Below are 22232 nucleotides of genomic sequence, written 5' to 3' on the forward strand. Positions count from 1 at the left end.
CCAGTTTTTGCTTTTATTTTATTACTGCTGCTCCGAGCTACAGCAACTTTTTAAAAAATAGGTGGACTGGCCAAGGTTAACCTAAAAATAGCAAAAGCTGCAAAATGTTTGCACAATTCAGTTGCATAAAAACTTTGCATCATTTTAATTAGTTTTGAGATAGGATACTAGCAAAAACTGCTTAATGAATCAGGTCCTACATTTTCTTGTATTGTAGCAAACCTTAAAGCTGATGTCCACTATTTGGACAGCCCCTACTTATTCCTACTGTTCGCCCCCATAAAAATAAGTAAGCCTATACTTACCTCCCGGGCCTGCGTGTTTCCAGCGCTATATGAAGTCGTGTTTCCCGGACCTCCGTGACAATGATATGACACTCGAATCCTGCGTGTCCGGCATCTGTTTCCCTGCATTTGGATGTTTGAGCAGGACGTCAGTGCAGCACTCATATCCTACTTGAAGGCGTGGAGACAAACGCCAAGTGACAATGTCACTTAGGCTACAGGAACATGACTTCGAACATTACTGGAACCACAGCTGCACCGGAGGTGAGTATAGGCTTAAGGGGGATTTACACACAGCGATATCGCTAGCGAGCGTAGCTGCCCCCATCGTTTGTGCGTCATGGGCAAATCGCTGCCCGTGGCGAACAATATCGTTAGGAGCCGTCACACGGACTTACCTGCCTAGCGACGTTGCTGAGCCGGCAAACCGCCTCCTTTCTAAGAGGGCGGTTCGTGCGGCATCACAGCGGCATCACTAAGCGGCCGCCCAATAGAAGCGGAAGGGAGGAGATGAGCGGCCGTAGCATCCCGCCCATCTCTTCCCTTCCTCATTGCCGGCAGCCGCAGGTAAGCTGTAGTTTGTCGTTCCCGAGGTGTCACACGTAGAGATGTGTGCTGCCTCGGGAACGACAAACAACCTACGTCCTCAACAATCAACGATTTTTTGAAAATGAACGACGTGTCAACGATGGACTATTTGGTGAGTATTTTCCATCGTTAACAGCTGCTCGTTGGTGTCACACGCAACGGCGTCACTGACGATGCCAGATGTGCGTCACGGAATCCGTGACCCCGGCAATATATCGTTAGATACGTCGTTGCGTGTAACGGGGCATTTAGTCATTTTTATGGGGGCAAACAAGGGGAGTGAGTAGGGGTTGTTCAAGTAGTGAACAATCCCATTAAATGCCCCCATTCTCATTATAGTAAATCAAACTTACTTTAAAGCAATGGAAGACCTTGTCATCAATTTAATGTAAAAAAAAAAGCTTTTATGGGGTACGTACACATGATAACTTTTTCAGTTATATTCTGTAGTGGAAACTACCTAAAAACCTTATAAAGAAACGCTAAAAAACATCAATATGCAATTCTATGTAAAAATGACTTTGCTCATGCTCAGGAGATGCTCTGTACATTATAATACATGACAATAGGAAAGCTCAAAATACACCAGAAAGTCTTTTGGAGCGTTTTCCCCATAGTTTTTGCTTAAAGAGCTTTAAGGGGTTTCATCTTTATTCAATGCAGAAAAAAAGTGATCAGAAATGTGCACACGGTGTCTTTTACACTCCATCAAACACGCCAAGTTTTTCAACCAGAAGACACCCTGGTGTTTTTCATGAAAGTATCTTTTGTGTTTTTTTCATTGCCTTTTGAGCATTTTTCTGATAGATAAATACAAATATTGGTGGTCAAAACTATTTGTTTATTTATTTTTTTGGAGGGTGGGGGGGGGGGCTCCTGCAATTATTGTGATGTCTTTTTTACTGTTGTTTTCTGATTGATTGTTTCTTTCATTCTATTGCATAATAGAAAACATTGGCAAAATGCTCCAAAAGACTTCTAAGTTTTCCCATTAGCTTGTATTGCACAGTGCACTATGTCTTCCGAGTAGAAACCATCAGAAGACTGGATATTTTAAAAACTTAAAGTGGTTAAAAGACATTCAAAAGCCCGAACATACAGTTAGGTCCAGAAATATTTGGACAGTGACACAATTTTGGCGAGTTGGGCTCTGCATGCCACCACATTGGATTTGAAATGAAACCTCTACAACAGAATTCAAGTGCAGATTGTAACGTTTAATTTGAAGGTTTGATCATAAATATCTGATAGAAATTGTAGGAATTGTACACATTTCTTTACAAACACTCCACATTTTAGGAGGTCAAAAGTAATTGGACAAATAAACCAAACCCAAACAAAATATTTTTATTTTCAATATTTTGTTGGGAATCCTTTGGAGGCAATCACTGCCTTAAGTCTGGAACCCTTGGACATCACCAAACGCTGGGTTTCCTCCTTCTTAATGCTTTGCCAGGCCTTTACAGCCGCAGCCTTCAAGTCTTGCTTGTTTGTGGGTCTTTCTGTCTTAAGTCTGGATTTGAGCAAGTGAAATGCATGCTCAATTGGGTTAAGATCTGGTGATTGACTTGGCCATTGCAGAATGTTCCACTTTTTTGCACTCATGAACTCCTGGGTAGCTTTGGCTGTATGCTTGGGGTCATTGTCCATCTGTACTATGAAGCATCGTCCGATCAACTTTGCGGCATTTGGCTGAATCTGGGCTGAAAGTATATCCCGGTACACTTCAGAATTCATCCGGCTACTCTTGTCTGCTGTTATGTCATCAATAAACACAAGTGACCCAGTGCCATTGAAAGCCATGCATGCCCATGCCATCATGTTGCCTCCACCATGTTTTACAGAGGATGTGGTGTGCCTTGGATCATGTGCCGTTCCCTTTCTTCTCCAAACTTTTTTCTTCCCATCATTCTGGTACAGGTTGATCTTTGGCTCATCTGTCCATAGAATACTTTTCCAGAACTGAGCTGGCTTCATGAGGTGTTTTTCAGCAAATTTAACTCTGGCCTGTCTATTTTTGGAATTGATGAATGGTTTGCATCTAGATGTGAACCCTTTGTATTTACTTTCATGGAGTCTTCTCTTTACTGTTGACTTAGAGACAGATACACCTACTTCACTGAGAGTGTTCTGGACTTCAGTTGATGTTGTGAATGGGTTCTTCTTCACCAAAGAAAGTATGCGGCGATCATCCACCACTGTTGTCATCCGTGGACGCCCAGGCCTTTTTGAGTTCCCAAGCTCACCAGTCAATTCCTTTTTTCTCAGAATGTACCCGACTGTTGATTTTGCTACTCCAAGCATGTCTGCTATCTCTCTGATGGATTTTTTCTTTTTTTTCAGCCTCAGGATGTTCTGCTTCACCTCAATTGAGAGTTACTTAGACCGCATGTTGTCTGGTCACAGCAACAGCTTCCAAATGCAAAACCACACACCTGTAATCAACCCCAGACCTTTTAACTACTTCATTGATTACAGGTTAACGAGGGAGACACCTTCAGAGTTAATTGCAGCCCTTAGAGTCCCTTGTCCAATTACTTTTGGTCCCTTGAAAAAGAGGAGGCTATGCATTACAGAGCTATGATTCCTAAACCCTTTCTCCGATTTGGATGTGAAAACTCTCATATTGCAGCTGGGAGTGTGCACTTTCAGCCCATATTATATATATAATTGTATTTCTGAACATGTTTTTGTAAACAGCTAAAATAACAAAACTTGTGTCACTGTCCAAATATTTCTGGACCTAACTGTATGTACAGCAAGTCGACTCTACATAGAAATGTATGTGGAATGTTTTGAGCATTTTATGACAGGTTTTTCAGGTATTTTCCTAGATGGAATCCTCTTAAAAAATATGTTCTATGCATATATCCTAACAAAATAGTTTATAAAGGGGATATTTTTTTTTTTTTTACAGTTTTTTTCAATGTAACGAAAAAAATAAATTAAAAATCTGCTTTATACACAATATGTAGCTTATTCCTTAATGGGAATCTGTCTGCAGGTTTAGCAATGCAGCAAAACTGCAATAGCTGTTCCCGCCCTCACAAGGTTCTCTGTGTACACTGTCTATAGACAGTGAGCTGTTTATCACAGGAAAAAGCATGGAAGGACTAGCTGATATAGTTCAGCAATGGTAACCTTCTGGTGGTAAAATAAATATTGCAAGTAAAAAGCTTTATAAGAGACTCAACAATTAAATCTGTGTTTTAACCCCTACAGCATGCTGTCTTCACATTACATATAAAAAAAAAAATTGCTGATAAATTTCCGGGATAGTTTAAAGGGAACCCATCTTGGACTTCTCAGGATAAAATATTTATATAAACTGAATGTTACCTGATGAAATGTCAGATATGGTTTCTTCATGTCTAGAATGTGCAGATTTCCAATGATCGGAAGTGGTCGTGGTCCAGGGGGCAGGTTATATATACTTTTTTTCCGTCCATAGAAAAACAGGGCAACAAAAAGACACAGAACGATGGATAGAACCAATGTGATGGGATCTGAGATGTTCATAGCACTGGGAAAAGTTTCTATGGGAAGAGATAAAAAACTTCATCATTTAAGGATGTAACTTTTTTTTATTGATCAATTTGCTGAACTTTTTTTTACCTAATTCATCTGTTTATGTATTTTACACAAAAAAAAGCAAAAATTGTTTTTTTTTTCAATCTATAACCATTTTTGCAACTATATGGAACAAAACCTACCACTTGGAATGAATGATACACTGTGCAAAAGACCATATTGTACATGAAATCACTCCAAGATGTTTGTAACTGGTGTATATTTATAAAATGATAAATTTAGTATTTTATTTTTTTTTTAAAAAAACTAGCAATTTATGAATTTTTGTGGAACATCGTAAAAATGTGGAAGTTGATTACGGTAACTGAATTAGAAAGGGTTCTTTACAGTTAGAGCAGTCACACTGTGGAATGCCCTACACCAATAGATATTAATGGCACACACTGTAACAGTTATACAGGAGGACTGGAGGCTTTTCTCACAACAAATGGGACCTCAATAATCCAGTAATAGAGAATGTAATATAACTGGTGGGGAAAAGTTGATCTTGATATGCCTGTGTTATTTTCAAACTATATAACTTTGGTGCAAGCAAAAGAAATAGGCACAAACACCAAAAACTCAACATAAAAGGTACGAATGCAATATTGCATCTGTCCTTTGATGTCAAAAGTAAGGGGTACTTTGCACAGTGTGTAAATCCTAGATGATACGATTAACGAGCGCAAATGCGTCGTAATCGTATCATCGGTGTAGCGTCGGCGAATTCCATAATTACGCTGACGCAACGGTCTGATGTTGTTCCTCGCTCCAGCGGCAGCACACATCACTGTGTGTGAAGTCGCAGGAGAGAGGAACATCTCCTACCGGCGTCACCGCGGCTCTCGTCGGCTATGCGGAAGGAAGGAGGTGGGCGGGATGTTTACATCCCACTCATCTCCGCTCCTCCGCACCTATTGGCCGCCTGCCGTGTGACGTCGCAGTGACGCCGCACGACCCTCCCTCTTAATAAGGAGGTGGTTCGCCGGCCAGAGCGACGTCACACGGCAGGTGAGTGTATGTGAAGCAGCCATAGCGATAATGTTCGCTACGGCAGCTATCACAATGAGATCGCAGCTGCGACGGGGGTGAGGACTATCGTGCTCGGCATCGCAGCAACGGCTTGCGATGTCGTAGTGTGCAAAGTAACCCTAAGTGCAACATCTGATGTACCAATTGTCATATATTTTCTTTACTCACTTAAATAGCGCCATTAACTCCACAGCGCTTTCCAGACATCATCATCACTGTTCTCATTGGGTCTTACAATCTAAATTCACTATCTGTATATGTGACGCCCTGGGCAAGCCAGGGGTCACAGGTCATAACACCACACACACCCCACATTCCCTGCAGGTACACACTAGGTCAAAACAGAAATCCTTGTTGCCTTCCTCCAGGAGCTGGTGTCCACACCAGGGGGTGGGCCAGGCGGTTGGCTCCACCCACCGAGGAGTTCACAGCTCTGGAGGCGGGAAAACCAGGCAGTCAGCTCAGGGAAGAGCTTGAGATAAGTTAGGGAAGTGAAGGAGTAAACAGTGAAGTGGAAGGAAGTGGTAAAAGAGCAACAGAGAAAGTGACAGAAAGAAGCCTGAAGTTAGTCCGGGTGTGTGCCCCGGGCTGAGACAGCAAGGTTGGCAGATGGTGGTGACCGTCTGCAGGTGAGACTGATTGGAGGTTGCCGAAAGGACCTTGGACGGGTGGTGACCCGGCGGTACCAGAGCGGTATACGAAGATTAGTCAGCACCAGGGCAGGGGCCTTTCGGATCCAGGCAAGGCTAGGAGTTGCCATAATTTGCCAAATCCGTCAGTGAAGAGGACGACTGTCTCCCAACAACCAAGTCCCGTTTGAAGGCAACAGTCCAGCTGTAGAGGGGAGACACCGCCACCGACAAGGCACCAGTTTCCCAGGGCCAGCGCCTGCGGGCAAGAGTGGAGCTCCTCCGGTTCATATCCAAGCTGGGGAGCAGGTTACCGGTGGGAACCCATCGCTACCAAACAACAACACATAGGTGCAGGGAAGAGACCGTCAACGCCAACTGCAGGGGACATCAGCAACGTAACCGTCTGAGGGACCCGTCCAACCAGCCGTTTGTTTACCGAGAACTGTGTCGTGTTTACTGGCTGAGTGAGTAGCTCCGTGCCGTGCGGCACAGCGCTGCCCCTGCGCCCCTGCACCTCCACAGGCCCCCTAGCTCGCCTGTCCACCATCCCAACTCCATCACTGGGCCCCAGGATCACCAACCCCTACCCACGGAGGGGCAACACAACAACTGGCTGCTCCATACCATCACTCCCGGGATCCCCAGCCAGAGCAGCGGTGGTGTACACTCAATCACCACAACCGTAGGTGGCGTCACGGACAATCAACAATCCCCACACCCAAACCCCCTTTCACTCACGGGCGAGGAGCACCGCTAGAGTCCCCGGGATCCGGCCCATCGCTCGAGCCACCGAGCAGCAGCAGGCCGCGGCAGCCGCGGCAGCCGGACCCGAGCAGTAGGAGAGCGCAGCGTCCCCTCCTCCGCCCGCGACAACTTGGCGTCACGAACAGGATCTTACCGCTCTGCCGTCTGGTAGAGGTGCGCCTTGTTACCGCCGGAGGTGTCCGGCCGAAAAATTTCAGAAGCCGCCATCTTTGGCGCGAAGAGTTCCCGCTCGAGCATCTTCTCGAGTAGCAGAGGCGCGAAGGCCAAAACCCCGCCCCGATAAAGGAGGGGCCGGAAAGAAGCTAAGGGGGACGGAAACAAGATGTCTGCGCCCGACGGAGCCGCGGGAGGAGCGGCGGTCGCAGCCGCAGGGGCACCCGTGGATGGGAATGGGCCTTCCCAGGTCCCGGCCGCGCTGGCGGGAGGTGCCGCGGCCCCCGCTCTCGCCCAGGTGATGCCGTTCTCCTTGCCCTATGCGCCCGGAGCTACCTGGCTACCGCAGTATGACGGGAAACCTGATGCTTTACAGGTCTTCCGGAAAAAGCTTAATCCACTTTTAGAATTGTACCCCCTAACTTATAAGCAACGTGCAGCGGTAGTGCTGGGCCAGCTAACCGGCGCGGCTGAGCAGGAAGCGGAGACCTGGGCCGAGGGGGACCGGCTCTCTGTAGCCACCATATTTGAGAAGCTACAGACTGCCTTTGAGACCCGTACCGAAGCTGAGCTGAGGATGCAGTTTTACCAGTGCCGGCAACGGCCTGTGGATAGCATTCGGGACTACGCTTTACGCCTGCAAACCGCTCTTCGCACCCTAAAGCGGGTAGACACTATCAATGAGGCGGACAGCAACAAGATGCTGGTAGAGCAATTCGTGCAGGGGATGAAGTCCTCTGAGGATCGCAAGCAGCTCCGGCTGTGGGCCCTGGAACACCCTGATGTGGACTTTGCTGTATTAAAGGAACGGGCCATTAAAGCACTGCAACCCCCAGCTTCGGAAATCTAGGAGCCAGCCTCGTGGCCCATTGAGACAGCCCCCGTCGTAGTGGCCCCTGCTCCACCAGCCTCTTCAAGACCTGCAGCTTCCAGCAGCACAATGGAGGAACTAGCAGCCCAGGTCCGCCGCATAGACGGAGACCTCGCCAAGATTCTCGCTGCCCTCCAACCTTTGACCATATCCCAGCCTCCACCCAGGATACAGCTAGCCGACAGCCCTGAAGATGTTCCCTGGATGCAGCGGAGGAGTGCTAACAACTCACGGAACAGGCCTTCAACCTGCTACAAGTGCAACAAGCATGGCCATTACTTCTGACAGTGCCCGTTAAACGAGCAACCCCTGGGGCCACGGGCCAATCCTCAGGAGTAGAACCCCGTGGCCCTCCAGACTGGCGGGACCGGTATATAGGTGCCCGTCCCATCATTCCCGTGGCTGTGGACGGCATCCCAGTGATGGCTCTCTTGGACACTGGATCACAGGTAACCACCATACCATACACCTTATACCAGCGGTATTGGGGGACAGACGAGCTGGCACCCCCAGATACTAGTATAACACTGATTGCCGCTGATGGACTCCCATTGACCCAAGTGGGGTATAAACAAGTGGCTATGACTGTGGGGCGAGCTGAACTGCAACACCAGGGTATGATTGTGATTATGAACGAACCCAGTGACCATAACCCGAAGATAGTGCTAGGAACCAATGTGATGGAGCACTGCATGGGTAATGTGTTGGCCCTACTGCAGCAGTTGGCCGCCACGGCGGCGGGAAGCCGGCAGAGGGCTGTGCAGCGTGAGATCCGAGCCCTGATGTACCGCCAACATGTGAACTCAACAGGAGGAGAGATTGGTGGAGTGAGAGTGATGGATGCTGCCCCACTGATTGTACCCCCTAGGAGTGAAATGATGATTTGGTGTAGAGCGGCGGTAGGGCCTCAGGGGCGTGACTACCCTGCCATGATAGAGCCCATGCCCTCTGAACACTGGCCCACCGTAATGGCCGCCCGAGGGGTGGTAGATGTAAAGAAGGGGAGAGTGCCTGTGAGGGTGCTGAATTGTGGGGAGGAAGAAGTCAGGCTTCCCCGGTATGCCACCCTTGCCAAACTGCTCACCCTAGATCCCCACACGATTCACGAGGCAGCTCCCCCGGTCTCTCCACCTACTGCCAGCACTCACCCGCCTAAAGGGGAGTTAAATGAATGGCACCAACAGCTACATGTGGGCACTGATGATACCCCTACACATCACAAAGAGGGAGTGTACAGGGTGGTGCGGGAGTATGAGCAAGCTTTCAGCAAACATCCCTTAGACTTTGGGTGGATTAAAGGGGTCCAACACCACATCCCCACTGGTGAGCACCCCCATATCAAAGAGAGGTGCAGGCCTATTCCCCCTGCGCATTATCAGTGCGCCAAAGATATGTTGAGGAACATGAAAGAGGCAGGGGTTATTCGGGACAGCTGTAGTCCCTGGGCTGCCCCGTTGGTGCTGGTCAAGAAGAAGGATGGCACCATGCGGATGTGTGTGGACTACCGGAAGATTAACCAGATAACGCATAAAGATGCTTATCCGCTGCCCCGTATTGAAGAGTCTTTGGCCGCACTGAGGACTGCAAATTACTTCTCTACCCTTGACCTTACCAGTGGATACTGGCAAGTGGCAGTGGCACCGGAGGACCGGGAGAAAACCGCCTTCACCACCCCGATGGGGCTCTGTGAATTCAATAGTATGCCGTTCGGGCTGTGCAATGCCCCAGGAACCTTCCAACGGCTGATGGAGTGCTGTCTGGGACACCTAAACTTCGAGACCGTCCTATTGTACTTGGATGATGTGATTGTGTACTCCCAGACGTATGAAGCCCATCTGGAGCACCTGGCCGAGGTGTTCGCGTCCCTTGCCAAATACGGGATGAAATTGAAGCCCTCCAAGTGTCACCTGCTGAAACCCAGAGTGCAGTACCTGGGGCACGTGGTAAGTGCAGAAGGTGTCGCCCCCGACCCTGAGAAGATCACTGCCATCCAAGGCTGGCTGCGACCCACCACAGTGAGGGAAGTAAGGCAGTTTCTGGGTCTGGTGGGGTACTACCGGCGCTTTATCAAACGGTACACGAAGATGGCTGCCCCCATGCAAGATCTCCTCGTGGGAAAGACCAAAGGTGGTAGACCCATCGGAGCCCCACTGGTGTGGGAAGAAAAGCATGAGGAATCCTTCTGCCAGCTGAAAGCGGCCTTGACCGGAGAAGAGGTCCTAGCGTATCCTGACTATGGCTGCCCGTTCATCCTCTACACAGACGCCAGCAATGTGGGATTAGGAGCAGTCCTGTCCCAGGTCCAGGATGGGAAGGAGAAAGTGATTGCTTATGCTAGCCGTAAGCTTTGGCCAACTGAAAGGAACCCTGAGAACTACAGCTCCTTCAAGCTCGAGCTCCTGGCATTGGTATGGGCTATCACAGAGCGGTTCCGCCACTACTTGGCTGCAGCAAAATTCACCGCTTTCACGGACAACAATCCGTTGACTCACCTGGACACGGCCAAGTTGGGCGCGTTGGAGCAGCCGTGGGTTGCCCGGCTACCCAACTATGACTTCACCATCAAGTACCGAGCTGGTCGTGTCCACATTATTGCTGATGAACTCTCCTGAATGCCCCATTTGTCAGAAGAAGGGTGCGAGGATGACGACCTCGAGGAGATCGAGTTGCCTGCATTTCACCAGCCACCAACTGAGAAGGTACATGTACACCAAAAACGGGTGGACCTGGACCCACGGCCCAGTCAAGAGTGGCAGGAAGCTCAAAACCAGGCGCCGGCTGTCCGCCTCGTCAAGACCCTGGTGGAACAAGGTGCCGTTGGGATGGACCCTGCCGCCCCAGCTGAAGCCCAACGCTTGTGGAAGGAACGGAAACGGCTGTATCTCCATCAAGGGAAGCTATACCGTGAGCTGATCAACCCGAAGACTCATGAGAAAATCTGCCAGTTGGTTATTCCCCAAGCTGATGTGGCTACTGTTTTGCGGGCATACCATGATGGTGCCGGACACTTCGGGTGGAAGAAGCTGGAGATGCTGTTGAGAGAGCGGTTCTACTGGAGTGGGATGCGGGAGTCGGTAGAAGCCTGGTGCCGAGAGTGTGGTCCTTGCACGCTAAGGAGGAAGGACAAGGCCAGCCAGAGGGCGCCCCTACACCCGATCATCACATATCAGCCGCTGGAACTGGTCGCCCTGGACCATGTCAAGCTCACCCCCAGCCGAAGTGGGTACGCCTACGCGTTGACCATCGTAGACCACTATTCAAGATTCATGGTGGTTGTCCCAGTCAAGGACCTAACTGGTCGAACTGCCGCTCGAGCGTTCCAGGCTTATTTCTGCCGACCACATGGATATCCAGAAAAGGTGCTTACTGACCAAGACCCGGCTTTTGAAGCAGAGGTGTTCCACAAGTTCTGCCAGTTGTACGGCTGTAAGAAGATCCGGACCACCCCTTACCATGCCCAGACCAACGGCATGTGTGAGAAAATAAATCACTTGCTCCTGGGACTCCTCAAGACGTTACCGCTGGAAGAGCGGAACCTGTGGCCGGAAAAGCTACCCGACTTGGTCGATATGTACAACAATATCCCGTCCAGCTCAACAAAGTGCACCCCAGCATATCTGATGAGGGCTTGCCCCGGCCGCCTGCCGGTGGACCTGGAAATGGGGTTGGAGGCCCCAGAAGCACTCCCTTCGACAGCTGAATGGGAAACTCGGCGGAGAGCACAATACCGGCAGATTCAAGAATATGTCGAGAAGAACTTAAGTCGGAGTCGGGAACTGCAGGAGCAGCGCTTTAATCAAAAGGCGTCTGCTGGCCCTTTTCAGCCCGGAGATGTCATACTGAAGCGGAAGAGGAGAACCCACAAGCTGGATGATCAATGGGAACAGAACCCGTATGTCATACAGCCCACAGGATGGGAAGATGGGAAGGCCTACCAAATCAGTCGTGACCAAGGAGGCACTTTGGCCACAGTTTCCCGGGACTATCTGAAAAGGTGCCCACCAGCCTTAAGAGCGGCGGCAGAAGTACCGGTTCCCCTACCAGCGGATAAAGCGAAAGAGGTGATCCACACTGCGATGGGAGACTTCCCAGCAGACTGGCCTACACAGAACGGCGCGGTGATTCTTCCAGTGATACTGTTCCCACAACCCGTGGATGAAGAAGTGATGGAAGCGGTCAGCCGTGAGTCAGTACCAGTGCCCAGGGATGAACCTGTACCCAACTCCCCTATGCCTCCGCCTGCCCTACACGATAGCAGGGAGGAGGAACTGATTGTTCCCTCCACCCCACCGCTTAGCCCTACTTACACCGGACCCCTGAGGTCCACCCGTCCCAACCTAGGTAGACCCCCACTTAGGTACAGGGAGACCGTCCTTTAAAAGGGGGGGGGAAGAGATTTGTCTGCGTTTGTTTGAAAAGTTTGAAAAAAAAAAAATGATGAAAATGATGATTACCGAAAAGTAACCAGATTATCTAACCGTGATTGAGAAAACCGGCCGTTGCCGGCACCGTTGTCCCCGTGGGGACCGTTTAAAAAGTTGCATGGAGAACTTTCCATGGACAAGCCCGTGAACTTGCAAGGGCAACCACAAACGTTAAGTGGAATGTAAATAAGTTGCTTTACCGTTACCGTTTCCGCAGTGCCGCCTCCGGAGAGGCAGGTTGGAGGGAGGGCCCACAGTAGAGCCGGCTGGGGCCCGGCCACCACAGGGACCGGTGGCTACCCTCTGGAGGGGAAGGACAGATCCCGCTCGGGTGACTTGGTGCTGAACTTGGGTCAAGGGGTGCTGCCTGGGTTTTAGGGGCAGCATCAGGGCCAGGTTGCTTGGGTGGGAGAGAGCGGAGACCATAACCGTAAACCGTTTGCAACGTTTAAGAATTGAACCTCCCGATCTGGGATGATGCCATAACTTGTAAATATGTTACCGTTTTTCATATTTTCACAGAAAACAAAAGGAAAATAAAACCGGTGTTGGACAGGCAGCCCGAGGACGGTCTGCATTTTGCTAAGGGGGAATGTGACGCCCTGGGCAAGCCAGGGGTCACAGGTCACAACACCACACGCACCCCACATTCCCTGCAGGTACACACTAGGTCAAAACAGAAATCTTTGTTGCCTTCCTCCAGGAGCTGGTGTCCACACAAGGGGGTGGGCCAGGCAGTTGGCTCCACCCACCGAGGAGTTCACAGCTCTGGAGGCGGGAAAACCAGGCAGTCAGCTCAGGGAAGAGCTTGAGATAAGTTAGGGAAGTGAAGGAGTAAACAGTGAAGTGGAAGGAAGTGGAAAAGAGCAAAAGAGAAAGTGACAGAAAGAAGCCTGAAGTTAGTCCGGGTGTGTGCCCCGGACTGAGACAGCAAGGTTGGCAGACGGCGGTGACCGTCTGCAGGCGAGACTGATTGGAGGTTGCCGAAAGGACCTTGGACGGGTGGTGACCCGGCGGTACCGGAGCGGTATACGAAGATTAGTCAGCACCAGGGCAGGGGCCTTTCGGATCCCGGCAAGGCTAGGAGTCGCCATAATTTGCCAAATCCGTCAGTGAAGGGGATGACTGTCTCCCAACAACCAAGTCCCGTTTGAAGGCAACAGTCCAGACGTAGAGGGGAGACACCGCCACCGCCAAGGCACCAATTTCCCAGGGCCAGCGCCTGCGGGCAAGAGTGGAGCTCCTCCGGTTCATATCCAAGCTGGGGAGCGGGTTACCGGTGGGAACCCATCGCTACCAAACAACAACACATAGGTGCAGGGAAGAGACCGTCACCGTCAACTGCAGAGGACATCAGCAACTTAACCGTCTGAGGGACCCGTCCAACCAGCCGTTTGTTTACCGAGAACTGTGTCGTGTTTACTGGCTGAGTGAGTACCTCCGTGCCGTGCGGCACAGCGCTGCCCCTGCGCCCCTGCACCTCCACAGGCCCCCTAGCCCGCCTGTCCACCATCCCAACTCCATCACTGGGCCCCGGGATCACCAACCCCTACCCACGGAGGGGCAACACAACAACTGGCTGCTCCATACCATCACTCCCGGGATCCCCAGCCAGAGCAGCGGTGGTGTACACTCAATCACCACAACCGTGGGTGGCGTCACGGACAATCAACAATCCCCACACCCAAACCCCCTTTCACTCATGGGCGAGGAGCGCCGCTAGAGTCCCCGGGATCCGGCCCATCGCTCGAGCCACCGAGCAGCAGCAGGCCGCGGCAGCCGCGGCAGCCGGACCCGAGCAGTAGGAGAGCACGGCGTCCCCTCCTCCGCCCGCGACATATGTTTGACATGTGGGATTAAACCGGAGAACATATATGCAAACATGGGGAGAACATGTAGACTCTTTGCATTAGGTGTAACCATCTACGAAAACATTGTGTTCGGTTCTACAAGGGACTGCAGATAAATTTACTACATTGCCTTCCTGATCTGCAGTCCCTCACATACGACAATCACCCATACCTAACTACTATGGCATAACATTATATCATAGTGAAATATGCATAGTAGTGATGAGCGGGCACTACCATGCTCGGGTGTTCAGTACTCGTAACTAGTGATGAGCGAGCACTACCATGCTCAGGTGCTCAGTACTTGTAACTAGTGATGAGTGGGCACTACCATGCTCAGGTGCTCAGTACTTGTAACTAGTGATGAGCGGGCACTACCATGGTCGGGTGCTCAGTACTTGTAACTAGTGATGAGCGGGCACTACCATGGTCGGGTGCTCAGTACTGGTAACTAGTGATGAGCGGGCACTACAATGCTTCGTGTCAGTACTCATAACTAGTGATGAGCGGGCACTACCATGCTCGGGTGCTCAGTACTTGTAACTAGTGATGAGCGGGCACTACCATGGTCGGGTGCTCAGTACTTGTAACTAGTGATGAGCGGGCACTACCATGCTTCGTGTCAGTACTCGTAACAAGCAGTCGGACGCTCAGACATGCTCGATTTGTATACTGCGCATAATGGAAGTCAATTTGAGCATTTTTCCAGAAGATCCCACTGACTTCCATTATACTTAGTATATGAGTCAATCCTGTCAAGCAGCCGACTGCTGATTACTAGAGAAGAGCGAACCTGTTCGATAAAGGCTCGCCAATCTTAGGTTTGGTACGACCCCGAGTTTGTTCGTTCGAGGTCGGCAAACACAAGTCCATCCCCTATAAGAAGGAAATGTTCATTTTGGCTCGTTTTCTTCCTCCAAACTCTGGCCGTGTTTGTAAAACTGCTTCGCTGGTAAAAAAAAAGAAAACTATTTCTCTTCCATCTCATGTGATGAAGCATGTGAGATGGGAGAAAAATGTCCCCCCCCGGTGTGGCCAAAGTTACCCCCAGTCCTTCTCCCCCTCATCTAACATGGCGGCTCGCAACAGTGGGAAGCCACCACATTCATCCTCTTCCTCTGATTTCTGTCTCATGTGACATGTCGAATGAGACAGAAACATGCTTCCCAGGTCCCCCCATCACCCTCCTGTCAGCTGTCACCCCCCAAACCCCCCTGTACCTGTGCTGCAGCGCTGATCCCCCGCGACCCTTGTCGTCAAGAGGTCATCTGAGTTAAACGTCTAAAGGCTCGGCTAAAAGCTCAGGTTCTTTTAGAGCTTGGCTTGATAAAGGATCACAAGTGCACCCCTTACTCAGCTCGTATTGGGGGGTTCACTCATCTCTACTTGTTATGAGTACTGAGCACTCGAGCATGGCAGTGCTCATGTGACGCCCTGGCGCCTCCAGGTGGTCACACAGAATAGGCCCCCGCACAACACCTTCCCTCACAGGGTTAAACTTTGCCAACCAAATCCTAGTCACCCCCCCAGGGTAGGAAAGGCACACCAGTGGGCGGGACCAGGCGGATGGAGAATGCCCACCTAGGGGTCTAGAGAACCCGGGGCGGGAAAAGAGTTAGTTGAGTTTTCAGTTTGGAGTTAGAGTTGGAGTAGAGGAGTTGAGAGGAGCAGTAGGAGAAAGTCTGAAGCTCAAGTTCAGAGAATGGAGGCGTCGGGGTTGGGGTCCCGGCGTGTTGGCTAGGTGGCAGACGGTGGTCCGTGTCTGTCAGAAGACGGGAAGATGGCAGCCGGAGATCCGAGGTGGACCAGGGCAGGGTTGGAGCCTGCCGGTACTGACACCGGAGACCCGACCCAGAAACAGTGCTCAGAGGGGGTACTTGGACCCTGAAGCCAGGACCGGAACCAACGGCCTAGCTAATTAACCAATTGAGGGCAGGATTATAGGTCCTGTCCCAACCAAAGTCCCAAAAGCAGACAACCACCCACCGAGAGGGATAGGGCATCCGCCAGGGCCCGGTAGATCCAACTGGTCAGCGTCAGCGGGCACGGCTCCCAACCGAAGTACAGGGAGCGGACTCCCGTGTTCCACACGGGAGTCCACCATACCAAAACACAGTGCAGAGGAAAGTGACACAGACCATCACCCCGGGTGAGGGACCAGAATACACTCGGCCGTGGCGGACAGCCACCAGCAGCTTGGTTAACCATTGGACTTGTCTGATTCATTTAATCGTGAGTAAACTGAGACTCCCTGGTCTGACCAGGCGCGCCGACCCCTGCCATCACCGTCCCCTGCACCGAGTCACCAGGCCCTGGGGCAACCATCCCTGCTCACGGAGGGGTTAACAACCAGTTGCCATCCCATCGCCCCCAGGTGCCCCACAACAGCAGCGGTGGTGCTACACTTCACCACACACCGTGGGTGGCGTCAAAGACTGTGTACAGCAAATAGGTCCCTTTCATTTGAAGTGTCCGCGTGACCCCAGGGTCCGGAGAATCCCTCGAGCCACACTGCAGATCCGGATCTGAGCAGCCCGGCTACTACCGACGTGGGGGCGGCACACTCACTCATCACTAGAGATGAGCGAACCGCTCGCGGTTCGGCTCGAGCTTGGTTCGTCGAACGGAGGTCGCGTTCGAGTTCGGTTTGGCGAACCGCTCGAACCCCATAGGAAACAATAGGAGGCAATCACAAACACATAAAAAACACCTAGAAAACACCCTCAAAGATGTCCAAAAGGTGACAAATAACTCACAACACAACACAAACACATGGGAAAGTGACAAGAACAAATTCTTATGCAAAAACAAAACAGCCTTACGAGGAAAAAGAGGAGGAGACACAGATATAGGCATGTCATGCCCTTCTAAAATCATGTAAAACACAGCAAGGGTTACTCCAAGCGGAGTCTCCCTTTTTTCCAAAAATTGGGCCACACAGACACCTCCTTCAGTGGCAGCACTTGTGCCCCAGTTGTACACTTCACAGGTAGATTTGCATCAAGCACATTCAAAAATACGCCATCCTTAACCGTCCCCAGGATGACACCGGGGTAGGTAGCAATGTCTTTGCTGAACCATGACTTGTTCATCTTGGCTCATGCGCCCTTGTTGATCCCTGTCCCCCATGGTCCCATGCCTGCCGCCTTGGTGATAATGAACGTCTGGACCTTTGTGATGTTGTTGTCCCTTGCGCATATAAATCCTGTACTTCCTCCCCTTCCTGTTGTCCCACCCCCTGACTCCGAATAGTGTTTAGCGTGTGCTCCAGCATGTAAATGACTGGAATTGTCATGCTGATAATGGCATTGTCAGCGCTAAACATATTCATCGCCATGTCGAAACTGTGCAGAAGGGTGCATAGGTCCTTGATCTGAGACTACTCCATCAGGGTGATCTTCCCCACCTCTGCATCTCGTTGGCCCAGGTTATACATCATGATGTATTGCACCAGTGCTCGGCGGTGCTGCCACAGTCGCTGTAACATGTGGGGAGTCGAATTACAGCATGTCGGCACATCGCATTTCAGGCAATGAACCGACAGGCCGAAAGACTTCTGGAGCGATGCAAGTCGCTCAGCAGCGGCGGTTGAACGGCGGAAGTGAGCAGACAGTTTTCGTGCACTGTTCAGAAGCCCATGTAGAACGGGATAGTGTGTTAAAAATTGATGGACAACAAGGTTCAACACGTGAGCCATACAAGGCACGTGTGTCACCTTGCCCAGGCGAAGGGCCGCACCCAGGTTTGCAGCATTGTCGCACATGGCCTTACCAGGCTGCAGGTTGAGTGGAGACAACCATTTACCAAACTCAGTCTCCAGAGCTGCACACAACTCAGCCGCTGTGTGACTCTTATTTCCAAGAGATTTCAAGCTAAAGACCGCCTGATGCCGTTGCGCTCTGCTTCCAGCATAGTAATGAGGGGTGCGTGATTCCTTCTCCACAGTTAGAACCCTGGTGGCCTGACCAGGCAGGCTTGGGGCGGAGGTGGAGGACCCAGACGAGGTTGAGGAGGCAGAAGCAGTGGAGGAACTTGGACAGACAGAGGATTGACACACAAGTTGTGGGGACGGTAAGACTTGTGCAGCAGACCCTTCACCATCTATTACGATAGTTACCCAGTGCCCAGTCAGTGACATGTAACGTCCCTGTCCATGCTTACTGGTCCAAGTATCGATGGTGAAATGTACCCGTTCACACACAGAGTTACTCAAGGAAGTGGTGATGTTGTGTGCGACATGCTGGTGTAGCGCAGGCACACCTTTCTTAGAGAAGTAGTGGCAACTGGGCATCTAGTACTGGGGCATAGCGACAGACATAAGGTCTCTAAAATCCTGTGTGTCCACCAGGCGGAAAGGCAGCATTTCGGTAGCCAAGAGCTTACAGAGGGATAAAGTCAACCTTTTAGCTTTGTCATAGGTCGCAGGAAATGGCCTTTTATTTGTCCACATCTGAGGGACAGAGATCTGGCAGCTGTGTGTAGACGGTGGTGAATAGGGTGTCCCTGGAAAAATACAGGTTTGTGAGGAAAGTGCAGGCATAGACATGATGTTGCCTTAATCGAACCTTGGTGCTATCGATGTCTGAGAGAGCTGTACACACGCACTTGTTTCCCCTTCCAAACCAACTGACGACCTACCAAGCAAACTGCCTGTTGCGGTTACAGTGGTGGAAGTTGTGCGTAGAAAACCAGGTGTGACAGCTGTCCCCACAGTCCTAGAAGATAAAGAGCGCGCGGATGCACTGGAAGGGGCAGGCGGTGGATGGTTTGCTCCGCTAGGCCGCATTGCAGCACGGTGAGCTTCCCACTGGGACATATGATATTTATTCATGTGACGATTCATGGAAGAAGTTGTCAAACTGCTGAGGTTTTGCCCTCTACTAACAATTTGGGCAATCTTTTGCTATGTCAAAAAAGGACCAGGCTTGGCAAGGCTTAGAGGGCATGCGACCTGCTGATCCACCCCGACTAGTGCTCAGAGGCACAGTGGTGGCTGAGGATGCAGTTGTAGACGTGCTACCAGTACTCCGACTCTGTCCAGGAAGGCGCAAGGTAACTTCGTTGTCAGTTGCATCCTCCTCCACCGCCTCTGTTGACCTCCTCGAGTGCCTGACTGTGGGTTGACAGTAGGTGGGATCTACAACTTCCTCATCAATTGTTGTGTATGCACTCCCTTCCCCCTTAGACCTAGCCTCTTCCTGCCCTGACCGAATATTTAAGTTGTCATCCCAATCTGGTATCTGCGTCTCATCATCATCAGTATGTTCCTCATTGTCTATAACAACAGGTGTTACAGTTTGTGAATAAGAGTCAACATTATGCTCAGAAACTTGGTCATCACGGCCTGAATCTAAGTCACAAAGGTTCTGAGCATCACTGCAGACAATTTCCTGGTCTGTACTCACTGTAGCTTGGGAGCATACCTCTGATTCCAAGGCTATTGTGACTGAACAGCTCTGCAGACTCAGCCATCTCTGTTCCACCATACTGTGCAGGACGGATGGAGACTTGAGAGCTGGGAGAAAGCAAGTGTGATTGGGATGACAACTCATAGGACTGGGTTTTTTTTGGATGCGGTAGTTGAGGTGGAAGAGAGGGCACTTGTTTGAGCACTTGAGATCCATTTAAGCATGTGCTTTTTTTGTACATCATCTACCTTTGTTACAGTTGTTCGGGTCCGTAAAAAAGGGAGCACTTCGGATTGTCCACAGAAACTAGTAGACATCTTACTTTTGCTGGAAGATGGCCTATCTTCAGCAGATGTTAATGTAGCTTTGCCACCTTCCCCACAGACAAAAACTTTTTTTCCTTTTCCAACACGCCTGTTCCCCTTTGCACCAGCATCTGTCATTTTTCCCTTCATTTTGATAGCGACAAGATTGGCCACTTAAAATGTGGTAGTAAAAATTGAGAGGTGGTGTAGATTGCAGAGGTGGTCTAGCTTTATTGACAGCTGAAGAAACAACACTGATTATCCCTGACAATGCAACTATGGCCCTTAAACTGGCAGCACAGTTTGCTATTATAATAGCTTAGTAAAAGTGAGCAGGAGGGTGGAATGCAGAGGTGCTGGAAATTGCTTGGCACTAGTGGGACACTAATGGAGTCCAACAGCCACTTTTTGGATGCCACTAACTGGCAGCACTCTTTTAAATTAAAATGGCTTTGCATAAATGTGCAGGAGGATGCAGAGGTGGTGGGACTTGCTTGGCACAAGAGGCACAATAATGGAGTACAACAGCCACTTTTTGGATGCCACTAACTGGCAGCACTCTTTTCAATTAAAATGACTTTGCAAAAATGTGCAGGACGGTGGAATGCAGAGGTGGTGGGACTTGCTTGGCACTAGAGTTGAGCGCGGTTCGTGGTTCGTGGTTCTCCAGTTCGCGGCTCGAGTGATTTTGGGGCATGTTCTAGATCGAACTAGAACTCGAGCTTTTTGCAAAAGCTCGATAGTTCTAGAAACGTTCGAGAATGGTTCTAGCAGCCAAAAAACAGCTAAATCCTAGCTTGGTTTCTGCTGTAATAGTGTAAGTCACTCTGTGAATCAAACTATTATCACATTTCAGTGTATAGTGTGCGTGAACAGCGCCTTCAGATCACTGCTGTTTCTATAATGGCGATCGCCATTTTTTTTTTTTTTTTTTCTTGTCTTCCTTCCCTAAGCGCGCGCGTCTTGTGGGGCGGGCCAGCATGTCAGCCAATCACAGACACACACACACCTAAGTGGACTTTGAGCCAGAGAAGCAACGGCATGTGTGATAGGATCTGCATGTCACATGTCCCTGCATTATAAAACCGGACATTTTCTTCACGAACGCCATTATCTGCCTTCTGCGTCTTTGGTGTCAGACATCAGTGTCGCAGCTCCGTCCTCCTGAGTCCTATAGCCGATACAGCTGTATGCGCTGCATACACAGCGTTAGACAGCTTAGGGAGAGCACATTCTAGCAGTCCTTTTAAGGGCTCAAAGCGGCAGGGTCAGAGAGCCATAAGTGACAGGTCCTGCAAACAGCAACAGCGTCTGTGTAGCCCAGGTCAGGGATTTCCTCCCTGCATTTCACCATTAGGAGGGAATAGAAAGGCAGGCTTCCATTCCTCTACCCAGAGCCCCACAATCCTGCCACTGTACCCTCTTGTCCTCTGCACACTCCAACTCATTCTAAGTAAGCCATTATACTAGCAAACATTCAGTGTACCTAGTGGCATCCTATACGTGGCTATTGGACTTTGCTATAGTCCCACTAGTGCAAAGACATTTGCAGAGCACGTCTGCCTGCATTGCACACTACAACTTTTTTAAACTAAGCAATTTTACTAGCAAACACTCAGTGTACCTAGTGGCATCCTATACGTGGCTATTGGACTTTGCTATAGTCCCACTAGTGCCAAGACATTTGCAGAGCGCATCTGCCTGCGTTGCACACTCCAACGAATTATAACTAAGCCATTATACTAGCACACACTCAGTGTACCTAGTGGCATCCTATACGTGGCTATTGGACTTTGCTATAGTCCCACTAGTGCAAAGACATTAGCAGAGCACATCTGCCTGCATTGCACACTCCAAGTTTTTTAAACTAAGCAATTTTACTAGCAAACACTCAGTGTACCTAGTGGCATCCTATACGTGGCTATTGGACTTTGCTATAGTCCCACTAGTGCAAAGACATTTGCAGAGCACGTCTGCCTGCATTGCACACTACAACTTTTTTAAACTAAGCAATTTTACTAGCAAACACTCAGTGTACCTAGTGGCATCCTATACGTGGCTATTGGACTTTGCTATAGTCCCACTAGTGCCAAGACATTTGCAGAGCGCATCTGCCTGCGTTGCACACTCCAACTAATTATAACTAAGCCATTATACTTGCACACACTAAGTGTTTTTTAGTGGCATCCTATACGTGGCTATTGGACTTTGCTATAGTCCTACTAGTGCCAAGACATTTGCAGAGCGCATCTGCCTGCGTTGCACACTCCAACTAATTATAACTAAGCCATTATACTAGCACACACTCAGTGAACCTAGTGGCATCCTATACGTGGCTATTGGACTTTGC

General features: G+C 50.1%; 1 protein-coding gene across 1 annotated transcript in view; it reads right to left on the bottom strand.

Moving 5' to 3' along the window:
* LOC142297388 (cytochrome P450 2C5-like) overlaps nucleotides 1-10516 on the bottom strand; it is a 159394-nt gene extending 148878 nt beyond the window's left edge. The window contains exons 1-2 of the mRNA XM_075341614.1: nucleotides 10456-10516; nucleotides 4212-4408 (exon numbers count right to left, since the gene is read on the bottom strand). Coding sequence (XP_075197729.1) covers nucleotides 4212-4408; nucleotides 10456-10516 — 258 coding nt within the window. The remainder of the gene's footprint in view (nucleotides 1-4211; nucleotides 4409-10455) is intronic.
* Between the last annotated feature and the right edge of the window lie 11716 nt (nucleotides 10517-22232).

Source organism: Anomaloglossus baeobatrachus, chromosome 3 (genome assembly GCF_048569485.1).
Source record: "Anomaloglossus baeobatrachus isolate aAnoBae1 chromosome 3, aAnoBae1.hap1, whole genome shotgun sequence".
Taxonomy (NCBI): domain Eukaryota; kingdom Metazoa; phylum Chordata; class Amphibia; order Anura; family Aromobatidae; genus Anomaloglossus; species Anomaloglossus baeobatrachus.